The sequence below is a fragment of the Microtus pennsylvanicus genome, chromosome 7 (assembly GCF_037038515.1).
Source record: "Microtus pennsylvanicus isolate mMicPen1 chromosome 7, mMicPen1.hap1, whole genome shotgun sequence".
In the NCBI taxonomy this organism is placed as follows: domain Eukaryota; kingdom Metazoa; phylum Chordata; class Mammalia; order Rodentia; family Cricetidae; genus Microtus; species Microtus pennsylvanicus.
In genome coordinates this window covers 76,036,103-76,053,818 of record NC_134585.1, presented here as the reverse complement: position 1 = coordinate 76,053,818, position 17,716 = coordinate 76,036,103, and the positions used below count along the sequence as shown (strand labels likewise).

The following is a 17,716-nucleotide window of genomic DNA, read 5'->3' as shown; positions in this document are numbered from 1 at the left end:
GCGCGCACAGTGAGAGACCAGTTTAAGAGCACTGACTGCTCTTCCAGAGGTCCTGAGTTCAATTCCCAGCAACCACGTGGTGGCTCACAACCACCTATAATGAGATCTAGTGCCCTCTTCTGGCCTACAGGCAGGATACTATATAAATAAATAAATTAAAAAAAAAAAAGATTTGTTGTGGTCATGGTGTCGCTTCACAGCAACAGAAACCCTAAGACAAAGAAACAAAATATCTACAAAAATAGATTAATCGACAATGATCCCCTAGAAAATTGTCAGTAAGTGTAATGGTTAATATTGATTGTCAACTTAACTTAGAGTCACCCTGGAGACAAACTTGGGCTTTGTTTGTGGGAGGCATTTCCAGAGATGTATAACTGAACATGTGTGTGTGCTCACATGCGTGCTGAGTACAGCTGCCTCTCCCTCCCACTACCAAGCCTCCCACCCCAATGAGCAGCTTCAAACCATGCACTGAAATAAACCATGACACAGCGGCAAGAACAGAAACTTATACAGCAGGGCTGTAATAAACATGTATGCTGAGACAGTTCCCAGTCACAGAATTATCCATGTTACACTTCACCACTGCTTCTCTGCAGTCCTGAGCTCCCTGCAAAACGCCAACACTGGACAAGGAGGGCACTTAAGAGCAACAGCAAGCACCTTACCTTTTTGTCTCCTTGTTTCCGTCTCCTTAATCCTGGTCTGTAATCATCGCCAAACCTCAGAAAGTAATAGTAGGAAACTAGCCTCTCGATAGGGTCCCTGATGACATTAATATAAATGGGCTTCTTCTTCACACCGAATCTGAAACAGCAGAATTCCAGTGATGAGGTCAGCATTTTCATTAGTGCAGGCATGCCCTGCAATTATATACAGAAGTCTGAAGTACTGATGGTATATGGAAGTAATAAAATGAATTAATTAAAATGAAATTGAGTATGTGAAAACTGGGGAATATTTCATATCTAGGATGCCACAAAGTAAACAAGAAACAATTCAAGAAATGATGGAGAATACCCACCTATGCCCTCAAGGAATAAGGAGGCAATCTGTCTTGAGGGGCCCTGGAGGTGTGGCTCTGGTAGGCTCTGACTATGAGGGCTCTGCTTTCTGAGGAGTTTAAGCAGCCACGCAGCCTGTGATTAGAGGACTGCACAGTGAAGCCCTGAGATCAGATCCTAGGCATGAACTGGCCATTGTCACTCAGATACAAACACGTGCTTCAGCCCATCACTGGCCACACCTTGACAACGCCAACCCCATGCAGCCTTAAGAACTCACGAGTGCCAGCCAAACGTTAGCTGGGCCTCTTCTATACAGGCCTATCAGGGTGATATTTCTACCATGTCATCTGTGGAAATGACAGGTATCCTATGCCTGAAGCTACATGCACTATACCCAGATTACCTGCCCCAGCCTTCTTATGAAAACTGTATTCCATCTGCTCTATCTCGTAACCTCTGCAGGATACACAGGGCAAGACACATTGATTAGCTGAAACAGCAACATCAATACTACATTTAGAGTCTACCTAGAACTAGACAAACAGTCTATGAGACACGCACCTTGGGACACATTGCCAGGCAAAAGTCTTACGCTGCGGAATGGGAAAGGGGAACTGACCTCTTTCCCAACAACTGACAGTGATGCTCTCGTTGGCTTTCTTGTGTCTAACTGGTCTACCTCAAATACCAATTCTTAACTGGTTCTCCTAGCACACCATCTGCTAGCTTGCCAGCTCTTCAGAACCTGAAATAAACTTCACTAATAGCTGAAGTCAAAACTAAGCTTCTGGGATTTGAGGTGCAGCTTGACTAGCATGTTTAGGGCCCCATGATGAACTCCTAGCACCTCAAAAGTAACAATAGTGACAGCCTCATCCCACCTCCTTGGTTACCTTACGTTTGTCCTTTTATAGCTTAGGTGTCACCTTATTTGTTGTTTTCTTCAATTCTACTCAAGGCAGAAGCTTCCAGTTACAGGCAGGCCTGACCACACCTCAAAAACCACACCAGTCGTCCTGATCTACAATGCTTGTATTTTTTTTCCCTCCAACACCTCTCTCCACATTTTTTTATGTGTGTGTGTGTATATACCAAATGTACACCAGGCAGTAATCTAGATTATACAGATACAGCAGTGTGCGGGGAGGAACAGAAGAAAAGGAAAGAGGAAACCTTGTTTTTCTAGAGCTAACATTTTACTGAGGGGCAGAGAACAATACATATCGGTGAGCTCAGATGGTAAAGTGCAGAGACTAGTACTTCAGGGAAATGAAAGGATGCCAGGGCAGGTGACAGACACACAGGTCATGTCCCACCAAGTCACACTGATGTTATATACAAAAGGGACACATCCAGATATGCGGGAGAAAGCATTCTGGAAGAGGGAATCTCAGAGGCTGAAGGTCTTGAAGGTTCTAGTGCCAGTGTTGGAGACACAGGAAGAAGACGGCAGCATGAAGAAAGAGAGTGAAGGAAGATGGGAGCAGAGAGGCCACAGGCTTTGGGGAGTCAAGCACATGGCCCTGCAGATGAGTCTAATCACCCCTTTCCAGGAGACATGTGTGAGGGCCACTGGAGGGTTTCGGTAGAGAAGTGCAATGAGTCATCTTTCAAAGGCGAGTGGCTGTTTCAGGATGAAGAGATGTGACACATTCTTGTGTCCCCAACACCCACTGCATACAAAGCTATCTGCTTTCATCTGACACCTGCGGTACCCACATGCTATTAGGCTCAGGTAAAATCAACTCTGAGCTTGTCTTACTAATCCCCTGCTGTATGAGTTTTCTGAGGATCCATAAATCGGCAAGCAAACATAGCAAGCACCTGATGAAAGGACCCAATAGAGGCTAAAGAGGCTGCAGCTGCTTTCCTTCTGTCTGGAACTTCATCGCCAGTGCCGAGGGCCCAGAGAGCACAGAGGTATTAATTAGGGTGGACAGACTGCGGGCACTAACCACTTACACTGCTCTGGATGAGAGTGCACTTGGCAGGAAGGCACTGTAAAGCTCACACACCATTTCTAGCTTACAGACAAGCGATAGAAGCTACAAGGAGGGGAAAATGTATGGCACCGACAGCTTCCCTTAGGCTGGGGGTTCCCCGGGAAACTACCATACTTTCCATCAGCTGCTGCCCCACTGTGAGCTAGGCCTCAGTGCTTCCCAGCACCTCTCAGAATGTCTGCACTTTGCCTTGTCTCCCTAGTCTCGGACAGCAAACAGAGTACGACACTGTACAAACCTTTGCTGCACCTAGCATACAGCTGTCTGTGGACACCGGGCGGCACTCATTATGTGTGAAGCACAATTTTAATGAGATAATCTGTGGGCTCATTCTGAAAATAGAAATGAGTTCTTACTTGTAGCTGCAGAAGGGCTATGGAAGCATAAAGGGCTGGAAGCAGGGGAGCAGAACAAAAAATGGGTATGATAAAAATGGCACCACCTGGGCCACACTCCACAGCTGGGTAAGAAACAAAGCTAACAAGGTCTGTTGGTTTAACTTTGCCAACCTTATAACCTACGGGGAGAAAACCAAGTTCATTAGTTGAAGACTTTACACGGTTGTTCCTTAGAAAGACCTGGGTAGAAGGACAGGAAACCTGCTCCTGTCCAAGGAGAATGAACGACTGACTGGTGAAAGAGGCACACACTTGGCGGGCGTCTGCAGACGAGTTTTTCATAGCACGCTCATGTCTACATCTAGCTACCCACCAACAGGCTTGTTAACAGCTACTTTAGAAATCTACGCCATGTCAGCATATGTGGTGCACAAAAGGAACAAACACTTGAATTACTTCTTTACAACTACATTCACATAGCCTGGGTAGAATAACCAAAAACTGTCTGAAGAGCAAGGGCATATGCCAGGCATTTGTAAGGAACCTAATCTACTGGTCAAAATCTAAAGGAGGGACAAAGAAATTGGGAAGAGGGGTGACAGTCTTTGGGAAATACTATACTTTGAGACTTTTGTAACATAGTTTCCATCTTTATTTAAGCATCAACTTAAAAAAAAACATTATTATTGTTAGTGTGTGTGTGTGCATGTGCCCTGTGCCTGTGTGTTTAGGCCAGAGAATAGCTTGCAGGAGAAACTTCTCTCCTATATCATGTGGGTGGTTCCCAGAGTCAAACTCAGGTCATCAGTTTTGGTGATGTGCCTTAAGCTGCTGAGCTATCTTGCCAGCCTGTTGCAGAATGTTTGTTCAACTATGCAAATGTGTTGCATTTGTTTATGTTGCAGAATATTTGTTTAACTATGTAAAGATATACTGCACTTATTTGATCATGTAAAGATGTGTTGCTGTTTTACCCTGCCTCCTTAAGGCACCTGACTGGTCTAATAAAAAGTTGAACCAATAGTGAGGAAGGAGTTATAGGTGGGCCCTGTGGGCAGGGAGAATAAGTAGAAAGAAGAATTTAGGCTCAAGGAGAAAGAAAAGGAGACAACAAGTGCCACACAAACACAGGAAGCAGGAAAGTAGGACATAACAGAATGAAATAAAGGTAAAGGCCCCAAGGCAAAACGTAGATGAACAGAAACAGGTTAAGTTAAAAGAGTTAGTGGGACAAGCCTGAGCTAAGGTCAAGCACTCATAATTTATAAGTCTCTGTGTCTTTATTTGGGAGCCGGGTGGTGACCCAAAGAACATGTCAACTACACCAGCCATTAAGTCTGCATAAGTCTGGCCGTAAATATTTATGTGGTTCATACTAGTGGCAGATAGCCTTGGTTTAGTTCCGAAGAAGTGAATGACCTGTTGGCATCTGTTGGTCTCACTGATGACACTGTGGCATCAAGGACATTCATCTGTTGGGATGACTCCAGGTCAATAAATGCTACTGATAAATGAACAACGTACATTTATATAGAATGGTTATGAGTATTTTCAGTTTTCAGGAAACAAACTCTTCACTCTAGAAAGAAAGGGGATGTCAATGAACTCATTAGTCAAGAACTGCAGCTTATTTAATTTGATATTCACACTGGCATCTTGGAAATGTCCAACCTATATAATTTTAAAATAGAAAATATTGAAGTCAATGGCATTAATTTGTCATATCTAAACTATATGAAAATTGTTCCTCATTAAGAAAACAAACAGCGACTGAGAACTTACAGGAAAAGTAGGACTAGGTAAAGTAATCTAAAAAATCAAAAGGGGTTAAGACAAAGGGTGGAAAATAGAACAAGAAATCAACTGCTAGATAAAAAACATTTATTTTTTTCTATCCTAAAACTGCAGAAAAATTGCAAAGCCAGGACTCAACTTGAGAGGTTTTTAGATAGAAGGTGCACTCCTTATGAGTCAGTCTCAACTAGAAAGGATTTTTCACCTATTTCCCCACATTTTCCCTGGGTTCCCAGAAAACTCAATTATGCTTCAGTCTTTTATTATCTGGTAAATAAACTGAAAAACGGAACTCAATTCCACCACGAACTAACCATTATCCCTCTAACAGCAAGTAACTTATGGAACTCCACCAAGCATAGGACGATTCCAGCCAAGGATATAGGAGCCAGTTTTTGCATCTTTATCCTACTTTGAGGCCTTATTATTTTATGTGTATGGTGTTTTGCTGAATGGATGTCTGTGCACCATGCCTGTGCATCGGATCCCTTGGAACTGGAGTGATGGTCATGAGCCACCATATATGGATGCTGGAAGCCAAATCCAGGTTCTCTGGAAGAGCAGCCGGTACTCTGAACCACTTAACCAGCTGTTCTCAACCTGTAGGTCATGGCCCTTTTGCCGGGTTGAATGAGCCTATCACAGGAGTTACCTAAGACCATTGGAAAACACAGATATTTACATTACAATTCATAACTGTGGCAAGATTACAGTTATGAATACCAACAAAAATAATTGTATGGTTGGGGGTCACCACAACATGAGGAAATGTATTAAAGGGTTGCAGCATTAGGAAGGTTGAGAACCACTGGCTTAAACTATCGCTCCACCCCCATGGTGCCTTTGTTGTTGTGGTTAACAGGGACTGAATGAACCCAGGTCTCCCACCATAACTAGATAACATTCTCCTACAGAACCACATAATAAATTTATTTTTAAACATTAAGAATTATCCGTTTGCTTGTTCTGTAAAATGAGCTGTGTGTGTGAACATGGGTGCATGTGTCATATGTATGGTGGTTGTCAGAGGACAATCACGGATGACAATGTTCCTTTTCATTTCCTTTGAGCCAGGGTTTCCCTGCTGCTGCCAGCAGGCTAGCTGGCTGCTGGGTTTCCGGGGACTCCACTGCCCCCACTCTCCAATATGAGTACTTGTGCTACAAACCTGGTTTCTCCAAAGCTCTAGGGATTCACACTTGGGTACTCACAATTTTACCTACAGGGTCATCTTCCTAGACTCTCATTTTAAGATGTGAGATGGGATCTCGCTAAGTTGTCTGGGCTGGTTTCAAACATATAATCCTCCTGTACCAGCTTCCAGGTAACTAAAACTACAGCATTAGCCAGCATTCTCAACTCAGTGTTTTGAAGAATAAGGTATTAAAATCAGCAAGTGATGTTTATTTCTTCCCTCCTTAGTCACAGAGTCTATGACTATCAAGCTAAGGGATAACCACATCTATAGAATTTCTGGACTATATACAGTAAGATACATCAAAGAGTTTCCTCTAATAAACTGTTTAGCTATTTGTTTAAAATGTTGTTAGTTTATTAAAATTTTCACAATATATTACTTTTTCCAACAACATAAGCCAATATGAAAATATTCAAACCCAGAGTTGCTGTCAGTATTTAATAATATTCTTTAAAAAGTCTTATATACTTCAAGTTCAAGTATCTCAGCAAACCAGAGCTTTGCTCTATGTACAAGACTGTGCCCAAAGCAAAAACATTAAATATATAATTTTAATAATGAAAACCTACAGTATTAGAAACCAGGCCATGTAGAGAAAAAAATCAAATCATTTAGGTGAAAGGGTAACAAACACTCATTGAAGGATAATGCAGCCTTCAGGGGAAATGTGCATATGAATAAAGTTTATGAAACTGGTTCAGTGCCTCTGCAGAGAAAAATTTTAGTTTATTTTAAAGCTGCCTATAAAATGCTTTCAATATTGCAACATGAATTATTTATAGAAAAGTATGAATTTAACTTGAAAGTTTACAATTTTATTGAAGGATCTTAGGAATTATGAGGGAAGTCAGGAATATATCACTTTATGTATGTAATATTTGGGCAATTCTTTAATTATATAATTTCCAGAGAAGTTAAGATTTTCTATTATCTGACCCAGGAACACACCTTTCTGTTCTTTTTCCTTCTCAGCCTTAAAAAAGGAGATTGAGATACTTCTTTCATTTTAAAATTTACACAGAATGGCTCTTAAAGTTGACAGTTGATAAACATTATTCCTGTAAGACACACGCTCTAGTTTAAAAACCAGGAATGCCAAGTTAGTAAGCCATTTCCTGGTGTTCCTGAAGTTAACAGAGTATTATGAGCTGAGCGTTTGATGTGAAGTTTGCTGGAGCAGAACCACGTGTTCCACTGAGAACATTCAAACAGATGCTGTATTTAGACGATTCCTTTTAACCAATTTTCTGATTAGTCCTTAATGATGCGAGGGCTCTCAAGGGGGCCACAGAGTGCTTGAGCATTGTTTGTAGTCTACAGCCTTTTGAGCTTTTCTATTGAGAACTAAGAGAAAATTACCCTGACTTACACAATCATGTTCCAACATAAAATAAAATTCTTAATTTTTAAGACATCTCCCCCTACAGCAGCTCAAGGGAAAACACATTGTGGTACCAAAACTGAGTGAGAGTTTCTTTGTTTTCTCGGTCAGTGACCTGGAGAGCCGTGGTGACTGACTAGGCTAGAACCTGTGTGCTCCTGGAGTAGTCAGTCGGCTTCAGTTGTATATGAGAAACTGCTCCATATCCCCTAACTTAACAGAACATGAGTTCCTTACTTAGCACGAGAAGTGTCAATTTATGAACACCAGAGGGCAGTAAAGCACTGGAAGGAATATTTAAATTACAGGCCTAAAAGAGGTGTGTCAGTATATTCTTTTTTTAAAACCAAAATCCTAACACTTTAATGAAGTTATTTGGTTTTATGCTGGTGACATATAAAGCATTCTTTAGTACATCATTTTGGATGCTACTTACTTTGCAAAATCCAAATAAGAAATGTGTCCATGATAAAACCCTGGCTTCATCTCGTTCCAGGTGGTAATATTCTTTACAAAGCGTACCTAGAAGAGGAGGACATATCATTACCTCGCTGCAACGTAAAGGAAATGGCATCTGACCCCTGTAAGCACCCTTCAACAACCCCCCACCCCTTTCCTCCGTTCCTGAGGTCTGCAGCGGGAGCCTCCAGGCTTCTGGTCTGAGGGGGCCGGCCAGTCTCCAGTGTCCTGGTTGTGGGTGCTGAGAATTTTAACCCTAATGTTCACAATTTTTGAATAAAAGTTTTGTTCTTTTGGCACAAAAAAAAGAAGAAGAAGGAAACGGCATCTGAGAGCAGCAAAACACAGCCCACTCAGGAGCAGGATAGAGTCCCAGAACTTCGACAATTACAGAGCTGGAAGACACGTTTGAAGTAAAGGCAGATAGTGAAATCGGTATGTACTAATTTACCACACCCAGGAACAGTGGAGTACACAGGGTGGTAGGTGGTGCAGGAGTAAATCATGGATGCCAACTTGACTAAACTGGAATCAACTAATAAGCACAGCTGTAAGAGATTCTCTTGGCCAGCTTATCTGCAATGGGAAGATCCATACTAGACGCAGGCAGTACCCTTGGGTGGCACCCAGACGGTGGGAGGAGGATGGGGAGAAGGCTCTATTTGCCTTTCTGCCTTGTACCTCTTTTACCCTGTAGCTGCCTGTACCACTGCCGCTACTATAACTGCCTGTAGCTACTGTAGCTGCAGCCTTCTTTTGCAGATGTCAGAACCCAGATTCTTCAGGCTGAAGATGAATGCCCTCAGGGCCAAGCTGGAACTCCTCGTGGACTCAACAGTTACAGGATCAGCTTCTCCAGTGTTTAGACAGATATTGCTGAACTACTTGAGCAGCATCACATAAGACACTCTAACATTTGCTCTCTTTGATAGTTTATATGGTTGAATGGGCCTGTATCTATGTGTTTCTGTGCACACGTGTACAGAAGCCATAAGGGGGTGTTGGGTTTCACGGAGCTACAGTTATAGGTGATATGACCTGCCCCATCTGGGCGCTGGGAACCAAACTCAGGTTTTCTGAAGAGGAGCAAGCACTCCTAACCAATGATCCACCCCAACATGATCCACTTTTACTATGTATGCATATACATAATATAAATGTGTGTGTGTGTTCGTTCTGCTGATTCTGCTCCTCTAGAGAACCCTGACTATGTTAACTAGGGTTTCTACTGCTGTAATATAAAACAGCACGATCATAAACATCTTAGGGAGGAAAGGGCTTATTTCACAGACATTTCCACATTACAGTCCATCATCAAAGGAAGTCAGTGCAGGAACCCAGCACAGCAGGAACTGATGGAGAGGCCATGAAGAGTGCTGTTTACTGACTTGGTCCTCTGACTTGCTCAGTTTAAACCCTAGGACCTGCCCAGGTGTGATGCTGCCCACAATGGCGTAGGCCTGCACACATCATCATGAATGAAGTAAATGCGCCCACAGCCCTAGACTTGCCTACAGGCCAATCATGGGGGTGTTGTTCCCAACGAGCCTACCCTTTATCAAGTTAACATAAAAGTATCAACAATATACAGTGAAGTTTGCAAGCAACATTTCAATGTAAGAAATTCAGTGTGTGTGTGTGTGTAAATTTAAAAAAGGATCTCATGAAACCAAGGTGAGCACAGAGCTCATCGTGCATCCAAAGATGACTCTGAATTCCTGATACTTCTGCTACCACCTTCCAAGGGGTTTTATTTGTGTTTCACCATATCCTGCTCATTCCATATATTAAATATTTTCTTTTTGTAGTAATAAGAGCGGCGGGGCTGCGTCCCCAACACCCCAGCAGCCTGCTCGGCTAGCTTTTGCCCCGAAATAACAACACACAAACTGTATTCATTTAAACACTGCTTGGCTCATTTCTACCTAGCCTCTTCTAGGCTAACTCTCACACCTGGACTAGCCCATTTCTTATCATCTGTATAGCACCGGTCTTACCGGGAAGATTCTAGCCTAAGTCCATCCTGGGCCGGAGCTTCATAGCGTGCATCTTCCCTGGAGCGGGGAGCATGGCGTCTATCTGAGGCGTCTGCTCCGGAGAGGAGAGCTGTCGAGTCTGACCTCACTTCCTCTTCCTCCCAGCGTTTTGTTCTGTTTACTCCTCCCACCTATCTCCTAACCAATGAGAGCCAAGCATTTTCTTTTTTAGCCAATGACCTTCCTCCATCATCTTTTATGATATATTATTCAAAAAGTGATTATAAAAAAGACATTTCTATGCTTCAACAAACTAAAATATGACTACCAAAATGATTAAAGATGATGATTATAAGCAGATTTTAAAGACTGGACTTACAAACTAGTTCAAACTAAAATATTTAACATATTCAAATATCTTATATCCTTTTAACTTTAAAAATGATGCATAAATATGTGTCACTGCATGTGTCTGTGCCATGTGAGCGTGGCAGCAGGTGACCACCGAATCCACGAGAGGGCTGCATCTCTTGTACTGTTGTGAGTGCCTGAGGTGGGCACTGGGAACTGAACTCACGGCCTACGCAAGAGCACTATACACTCTTAACTGCTGAGCAACTCCCCAGCCCCTAAATACTTCTTAATTTACTAGAATTGGAAGTACACAAAAAGTTAACACGAAAAATTGTATAGTGCACTTAATTATTTTTAAAGAATTGAGAAAACAGCTAGTTAAAGAGTTTGAGTGCCAGCAGCTCCACAATTTCTCAAAGGCAGTTAGTCCGCACAACAAGCCGGAACTGGTCAGGACTCCCTTCTGGAGAGGAGATACTCACAGCAAGGCCACTGCTCTCCACTGCAGGGATGGCAGGCTGCGACACCAGTCCCAGAAGACCAGCGTCCGAACTGCTGACACTGTGTCAGCCTTTCGTCTACATCAGGCCCGAGTTGCATGGCCCTATCCTACAGCATCTGCCCTTGGGCTTCTGACATTACCGCAGTGAGTGAGGATGAGTGCTTTCTCCAGGAGCCTGATGGGAAGTTAGGAAGGACACGACAAGTGCAGCTCACAAGTCGGGAAACGTCCACGGGATAAAACAAGGTCCTGGACAGTTTAGGCTTAAGGGACACATTATTAACTCATACACTCATACACTGAAGCAAATGGTAGTAACATTAAGAGCCGCATACATACATGTATGTGTATGAGGTTCTTGTGCTCTTTCCTATTCATTCTTTAAAGTCAGCACCAAGTAGAATAAAAATATAAAATGGCAAGTGAAAAATAAAGTATTAGATAATCCAAAATCATGCACAACATGAAATGTGTTTGTAATACTAATTATGTTGGGTCCTATGTAAATCAAGTATTTCTACCAAAAATAAAGAGGGACTGGAGAGATGGCTCTGTGGTTAAGAGTACTGGCTACTCTTCCAGAGGAAGGGGAACCTGGGTGGATTCTCAGCATCCACATGGCAGCTCACAACCACCTGTACTTCCAGTTCCTGGGGATCTGATGCTCTCTTCTGGCCTCTACAGTCACCAGTCATGCAGATGGTGCACGAACATACATGCAGGCAAAACACTTATAATAAATACACTCATTTTAAAAAAAAAAGAGGAGGAAGAAAAGGAAGAGGAAAAAGAGGAAGAGGAGGACGACGAAGGGAAAAAAGAGGTAATTTTTCACGGCGTAAGACATGCTCAGAAACTCAGATGTTTTCCAAAAGTGGAGCTAGATGAAATTCTAAGGAAATGCTGCTGGAGAACGCAGAGGTCAGAGAGAACCAGAGCACACAAACATGGAGTAGAACATGTAAGAGACTCACAGAAACAGGAGTCAGATGTACACTCCAAGTGTCCTCTCTTACCCCCAGACATTCCTAGGATGGTCACTAGGAACCTGAGGCATTCTGAGGATAAATGACACGTCCCACCTGTGCTCTCTAACATGGGGAATCTCAGGAGGTTGGGTTAGACGGCTGTTAGTTTTCTCAAACTTGAAAATGCAAACCAAGCCACCCAGAATTGCTGTGGAGATAGATCCCAATGCAGCAGTTCTGAAGCAGTGTCTGGAATTCTGCACTTCTAATAACCCTTCAGGAGGTGCTGTTGCTCACACCCAACCACAGTGAAGAACAGCCTTTCAGAAAGGATGGGCTTAGGAACCAGCTCTTAGCTTTGTTAATGTGAGGCTTGTTTTGTGGTGTTAGCAAAGAAGGCCTGAGGGCTACAGAAACTCTTGGGCAAGGTTATCCTCACACTGTTACAAAACAATACACTGAAATCCAGCAGGTGTTTTGGTAATCACACCAGCTACTACAGTACACAAAACAAAGAGGGTGCAGAAGCAGTGAACCCTGTCTACTTTGTACTCATTCTCTGTAACCCCTACCTCTCCAGTGAGGGCTTAAGTCTACTACAAGCACGCATTTCACACACAGTTCAGATTAAAATACTTCCAGTCTGTTAGAGGCAGGCGTAGAGAAAAGGCATGAATATTATGCTATATCCAATCCTGAACTTATTAGTGAACCAGAGTTTTAGAGGTAGAAAAGAACAAGGGAATCCTGTAGTCTTTACTTTTCAAGGAACACCGAAAACCACATTATCTTGAACTGGGGGGGGGGGGGGGGGCTGTCTCAAGAGGCTTCAAATGAGAAGAATTTCAGTATGTTGCCTAAAGATTGTTCTTGTGATATTTTGGTGAAGAAAGTGGCTGCCTTTTGCCCTTGTCAGAAGTCTGCCTGGGGCTAAGGTGAAGAGACTTGGATTAATTCTGTTGGCAAAGGAAATCTGGCTATCAGTGGTGACTCAAATGAAGACTTCTAATGAAAAGGAGCAAGCTGAGAAAGGTAAATATGAAATGTAAAATCTGTGGAGAAAAGGAGCACCAGGAAGTCAAATGGAGCTAAATTCTCTGCTCAAGGAGATAAACAGATTAAGAAATGTAATAAAGGGCAAGATCCCACCCAGCTAAGTTTCCAAAATGTAAAAAGGAATCTAAGAAAAGGTTTAAGAGCCAGGTGTAGTGATGCATGCCTTTACTGCCAGAACAAATAAAAGTCTTCTGCACTCAGAAGGCAGAGCTCTGAGTTCAGGACAGCCAGGTCTACAGAGTGAGTTCCAGAACAGCCAAACCTAGGCAGGGAAGGCAACCATGGAAAACAGAAAGCTAGTGTAGATGCAACTGAACAAGGGGTCATATTCCAGACCCAGCAATCAGCAGAACTTGGTGTGTTTGGCCACGTGGTTCTGACGTTAAAGATAGAGGAAAGGGGCTATGGAATTTGCCTTTGCAACTACGGAAAACCACTAAAGTCAGGCATGTGTCAGGGCTTTTCCTGAACAGGGGCCCAGAGAAGCTACTGTATGAAGCTGTGAAGTTGAAGCCTGGATTGCCTTGAAGAACCCAAGACGTTGAAAATGCCAGAGCTGTGGGATACTTACTGAGGAGAGCTGCTAACAGGGAGTGGAGCCAGTCCAAGAAAAGGAAGGGTGCTATAGTCAACAAAACTGAAAAGGGTTGGAGATCTGAAGAGCACTTTGACATCAGACATGGAGATGCAGAGTTTTGAGTGTGCCAAGCTGGTTTTTGGTCTTGCTTTGGTCCAGTATTTTCTCACTGCACTCTCTCCTCTACATTTTGGAATGGTAATGTATATCCTCTATCATTATATATTGGAAGTATGTGGTCTGCTTTTTGATTTTGACTTTACAAGAGCATACAAACTGTTAAATAGTATGAAAACGTTATACTCATGGGGACTTTGGAAGTTGGACTGAACGCATTTTTGCATTACGATATGGCTACAAGCCTTTGGAGCCCAGGAAGGGTATGTGGTTTGGAAGAAAATGGCTCCCAAAGAGAGCAGCACTAATGGGAGGTGTGGCTTTATTGGAGTATGTATGGTCTTGTTGGAGGAAGTGTAGACAGTTCACTTCCTGCTGCTTTTGGATCAAGATGTAGAGTTCTCCAGCACCATGTCTACCTGCTCACCACCATCTCCCCAACCGCCACCCTCCCTACCATGATGGTGATAGACTGCACCTCTGAAACTCTAAGCCAGCCCCCCATTAAATGCTTTCTTTATAAGAGCTGCTACAGCCATGAATCTCTTCACAGCAACAGACACCCTAACTAGGACCAGGGCTAAGTGGTGCTTCCCACTCTCCCTTCTGGAACACAGCTGGAGCATGGGGGAGTGCCCTTTACACAGGTCACTTTCAACCCCGCCCCAAGCTGTCTCATGGAGATGCTGTGAGTAAGCCATTAGAAAAGGTCAGCTTGGATGGCCTCCCTTTGAAAGTATCTGTCAAGCCGCTTTTCCTTTTAGCCATGTTTAATATTTAGGCTCTAGTTTCCAAATGCTCCCCGTTTCCATCTCCACTTTTCCTCCACCCACCTGGTCCCCGCTCCCCACCTATTATTTTCCGCCCTCCCACTCCCGCACCACATGCTGGTTCTCCCCATTTATTTTCTTTTAGCGGTCCATGCCAGGGCATGCTGCCCACAGGGCCTGGCTGAGTCACCCAGTGCATTTTACAGATTCTTCCTTTTATACCAGGCGAAGGGCAATAAAACCCAACAGCATCAAATGACGTTTAGGAGGCTGAAAACACTGGACACTGGCAGAGGGAGAAGAGAGAATACAAATAAAAGTTTCCACACTCTGACTGAAGCATGCTATCAAAAAGGATGGTTTGGAAAGGGTAGTTAGATACAGCACATGAAAATAATGTTTTTATGGCTAGCCTGGAGCAGATTCTAAACTATGACTTCTGTCGGGTTTTATAACTCAAGCAGAGCCAGGCTAGCGAGTAATCACAAGACACCTTTAGGGAAAACACAAGCAATGTAGGTGGTGGTCCATGATTTATTTGCTTGTTGAATCGGACCTGAACCAATTCTAAAGGAAAGAGCTAGGAAAGCACCTTTGCATGAACAGTATCTGGGCCTACATTCACGACAGGCTTGACTTCAATCACAAAAGAGCTCCTTCTGCTATCTGAAAGACTGGGGTATCCCTGAATGCCCTGGCATGCTTCCAACTTTGTAATTACTATCTATTGAGATTAAGACTACTATTAACTTGAGTAATTACTATTCACCAATTCCTACTGATAAATTTACTTTAAATAAACATTTCTTGTCTAGCCATAGGCATATTGTTTAAGGCTAAACCAGAGAGAAGGTTTTCTATACTCAGGAAAACTAGTGAGAGGACAGAAAAAGTCTAAGCTCAGCTGCAACAGAGGGCACAGAGTCTGAGGTTCAGACCTGAGCTGCTCAAGAGTCCTAAATCACCCAAGAAATATCAACCTTCCATCAGAGGATTTACTCTGCTTATAGCTGGAACCATGGTGCTGTGGTCAGTTAAGGACTACCACCAAAATCTAGGCTGGCTCATTTGTTTGCACATTCATCATTTAACAATGTATCAACTATCCTCAATGTCTTGGTTACCCATTTGAGGCACAAGGCATGAGGCAAATAGTGGACAAGCAAGATGTCTGCCCTCAAAGGCAATACAGTACAGTAGAGGAAAACAAAAAGAAATAAAACCAATATGTAACCTAATTTTATAAACTGATTAGTACCAGGAGTGATGTCGTTCCAATACTTTGGAAGGAGCATTTAATATAGCACAGGATGACTAGTCAAGGTTCAAGACACTAAAAGGATAACATGAAGACAACTGAAGGAGAAATTTATTCTACAAGAAGGTAAGAGCAGAGGTCTTGAAGTGAGGAAGGCTCATACAGTCAATGAGCCAAAAGGCTAGTATCTAGTAGATAAGAAATTTGGGTGCTGTAGGGAAAATAAGAACATGAATTTAAAGATAAATAAAACTTTCTGGAATGACCTCAATGTGTCTTTGTATACCATTTAACTGCGTTCTAAATCACTGATCCTCAAATTGTAGCATCAAGTGGAAGCTTTTTAAAAATTCAGAACATCAAGCTCCATTTAGGTCTTCAGAGTAAGAACCTGCACTTTGACCAGTGATTAGCTTACATATAAAAGGTTCCAAATGCTTACCTGCCATGTTGCTCAGAGAAGTTAACATAGCAAACTATCTAGGTTCTAATGAAAATGAGCACGAGTAAGCTGGAGAGTAAGTTAACAAAACACACATGCATATACAATAGAAATATCTAAATGTGTTGTCCTATAGGGCTGGATACTTTAAATGTTTAAACCAAGAGGGCTCACAAATAATCAACTAGGCATATGAGAAGAGACTGTATTTAAGAGGAACACACAGGATGCTGCCAATCACACTACTGTTCTTACCTAAAAGAGCTGTGTCTCTCAGCAATTCTTTCTCTTTTAAAAAAAAAGGTATTTTATTTTTTATGTGTTTGAGTATTTTGGCTGCATGTGTGTCTGTATACATGCATGCTGGTGTCCACAGAGGCAAGAAGAGGAACTTGGATCCCTTGGAACTGAAGTTACCAATGCCTATGAGGTAAGATGAGTGCTGGGAATCAAATTTGGGCCCTCCGGAAGAGCAATCAACACTCTTAACCACTGAGCCACCTCTCCAGTCCTTGCCAATTCTTTTTAATCATCTGAATTAAAGGCCACCTCAAAAACCAAACTCTAACAAAAGTCACTTCATTTTAATCACTTAGTTTCTTGTGCTTTATATTCTATTAATTTCCTCTTTAAAAACCTTTCTTCTTCAACTGTCCCAACTGCTTAATTTCAGACAGGAGGCTAAGGTAGAACATCCCTGCATATTTGAAGCCATCCAAAGCAACAAACTCTACACTATGGAAAAGGCAAAACGGTATGGAGCCAACATTCAAACTGCTTACCTAGACAGTTATCCTTAACTGTTAATATATTGCAACTTCCAGTGTGCTGTCTCTATGTGTAGACATACTCACTGTTCTCAAGTACATGAGAAAAGCACACACCCACACTTCATTCTTACAGTGTGTACTGCTTATGAACAAAGACCTTATTGTTTTAAATCAAATGTCCAACTACATACAGATCTCACATCTTTGCTTTCCACACCTTAGTCTCCTGTAGTCTGAGCCTCTACCCCAGCACCTTGTCCTGTTGGTTGTCACAACACTGGAACTTCAGCAAAGAAAGGGGAAGTTGTTTCCCAGGATGTTCTAAGACATGAATGTCTGCTTTCTTCAGTTATGTCCATGTAAAGCATTTTGGTGAGATTATCATCACTGATGTTTCCATTATCCTCAATTTCTGATTCTGTGTCTTAGGCTCTCAAGTCAATTATATAAATCTCTTTCAAAGACATGCCCTGGCTTTTCATTTCATTGGTATTTCTCCCAAAGACTGTGGCACAATCTTCATATGTATCACATGTTCAGTAAGGTAAATGACACACTTGAGAGCAAAGCTGGTAACTTTCCAGGATGGCTAGGAGGCCATTGCTGTCATCCCACTGAACAGCTTTGTATTAGACTAGACATGCTTAGTGTTTTGCTTCTAAACTAAGAGAAAAGTAATTAAGCATGTAAGGAATTGGTGCCTAGTATGGTTCATACATGATGTGCAGTGCTGGGCTGGGCGG

General features: G+C 42.5%; 1 protein-coding gene across 2 annotated transcripts in view; it reads right to left on the bottom strand.

The window, feature by feature from the left end:
* Hs2st1 (heparan sulfate 2-O-sulfotransferase 1) overlaps positions 1-17,716 on the bottom strand; it is a 122,985-nt gene that overhangs the window by 12,667 nt on the left and 92,602 nt on the right. For both annotated transcript variants that reach the window (XM_075981170.1, XM_075981171.1), the window contains exons 3-4: positions 8,161-8,246; positions 672-810 (exon numbers count right to left, since the gene is read on the bottom strand). In XM_075981170.1, the coding sequence (XP_075837285.1) occupies positions 672-810; positions 8,161-8,246 (225 nt within the window). The remainder of the gene's footprint in view (positions 1-671; positions 811-8,160; positions 8,247-17,716) is intronic.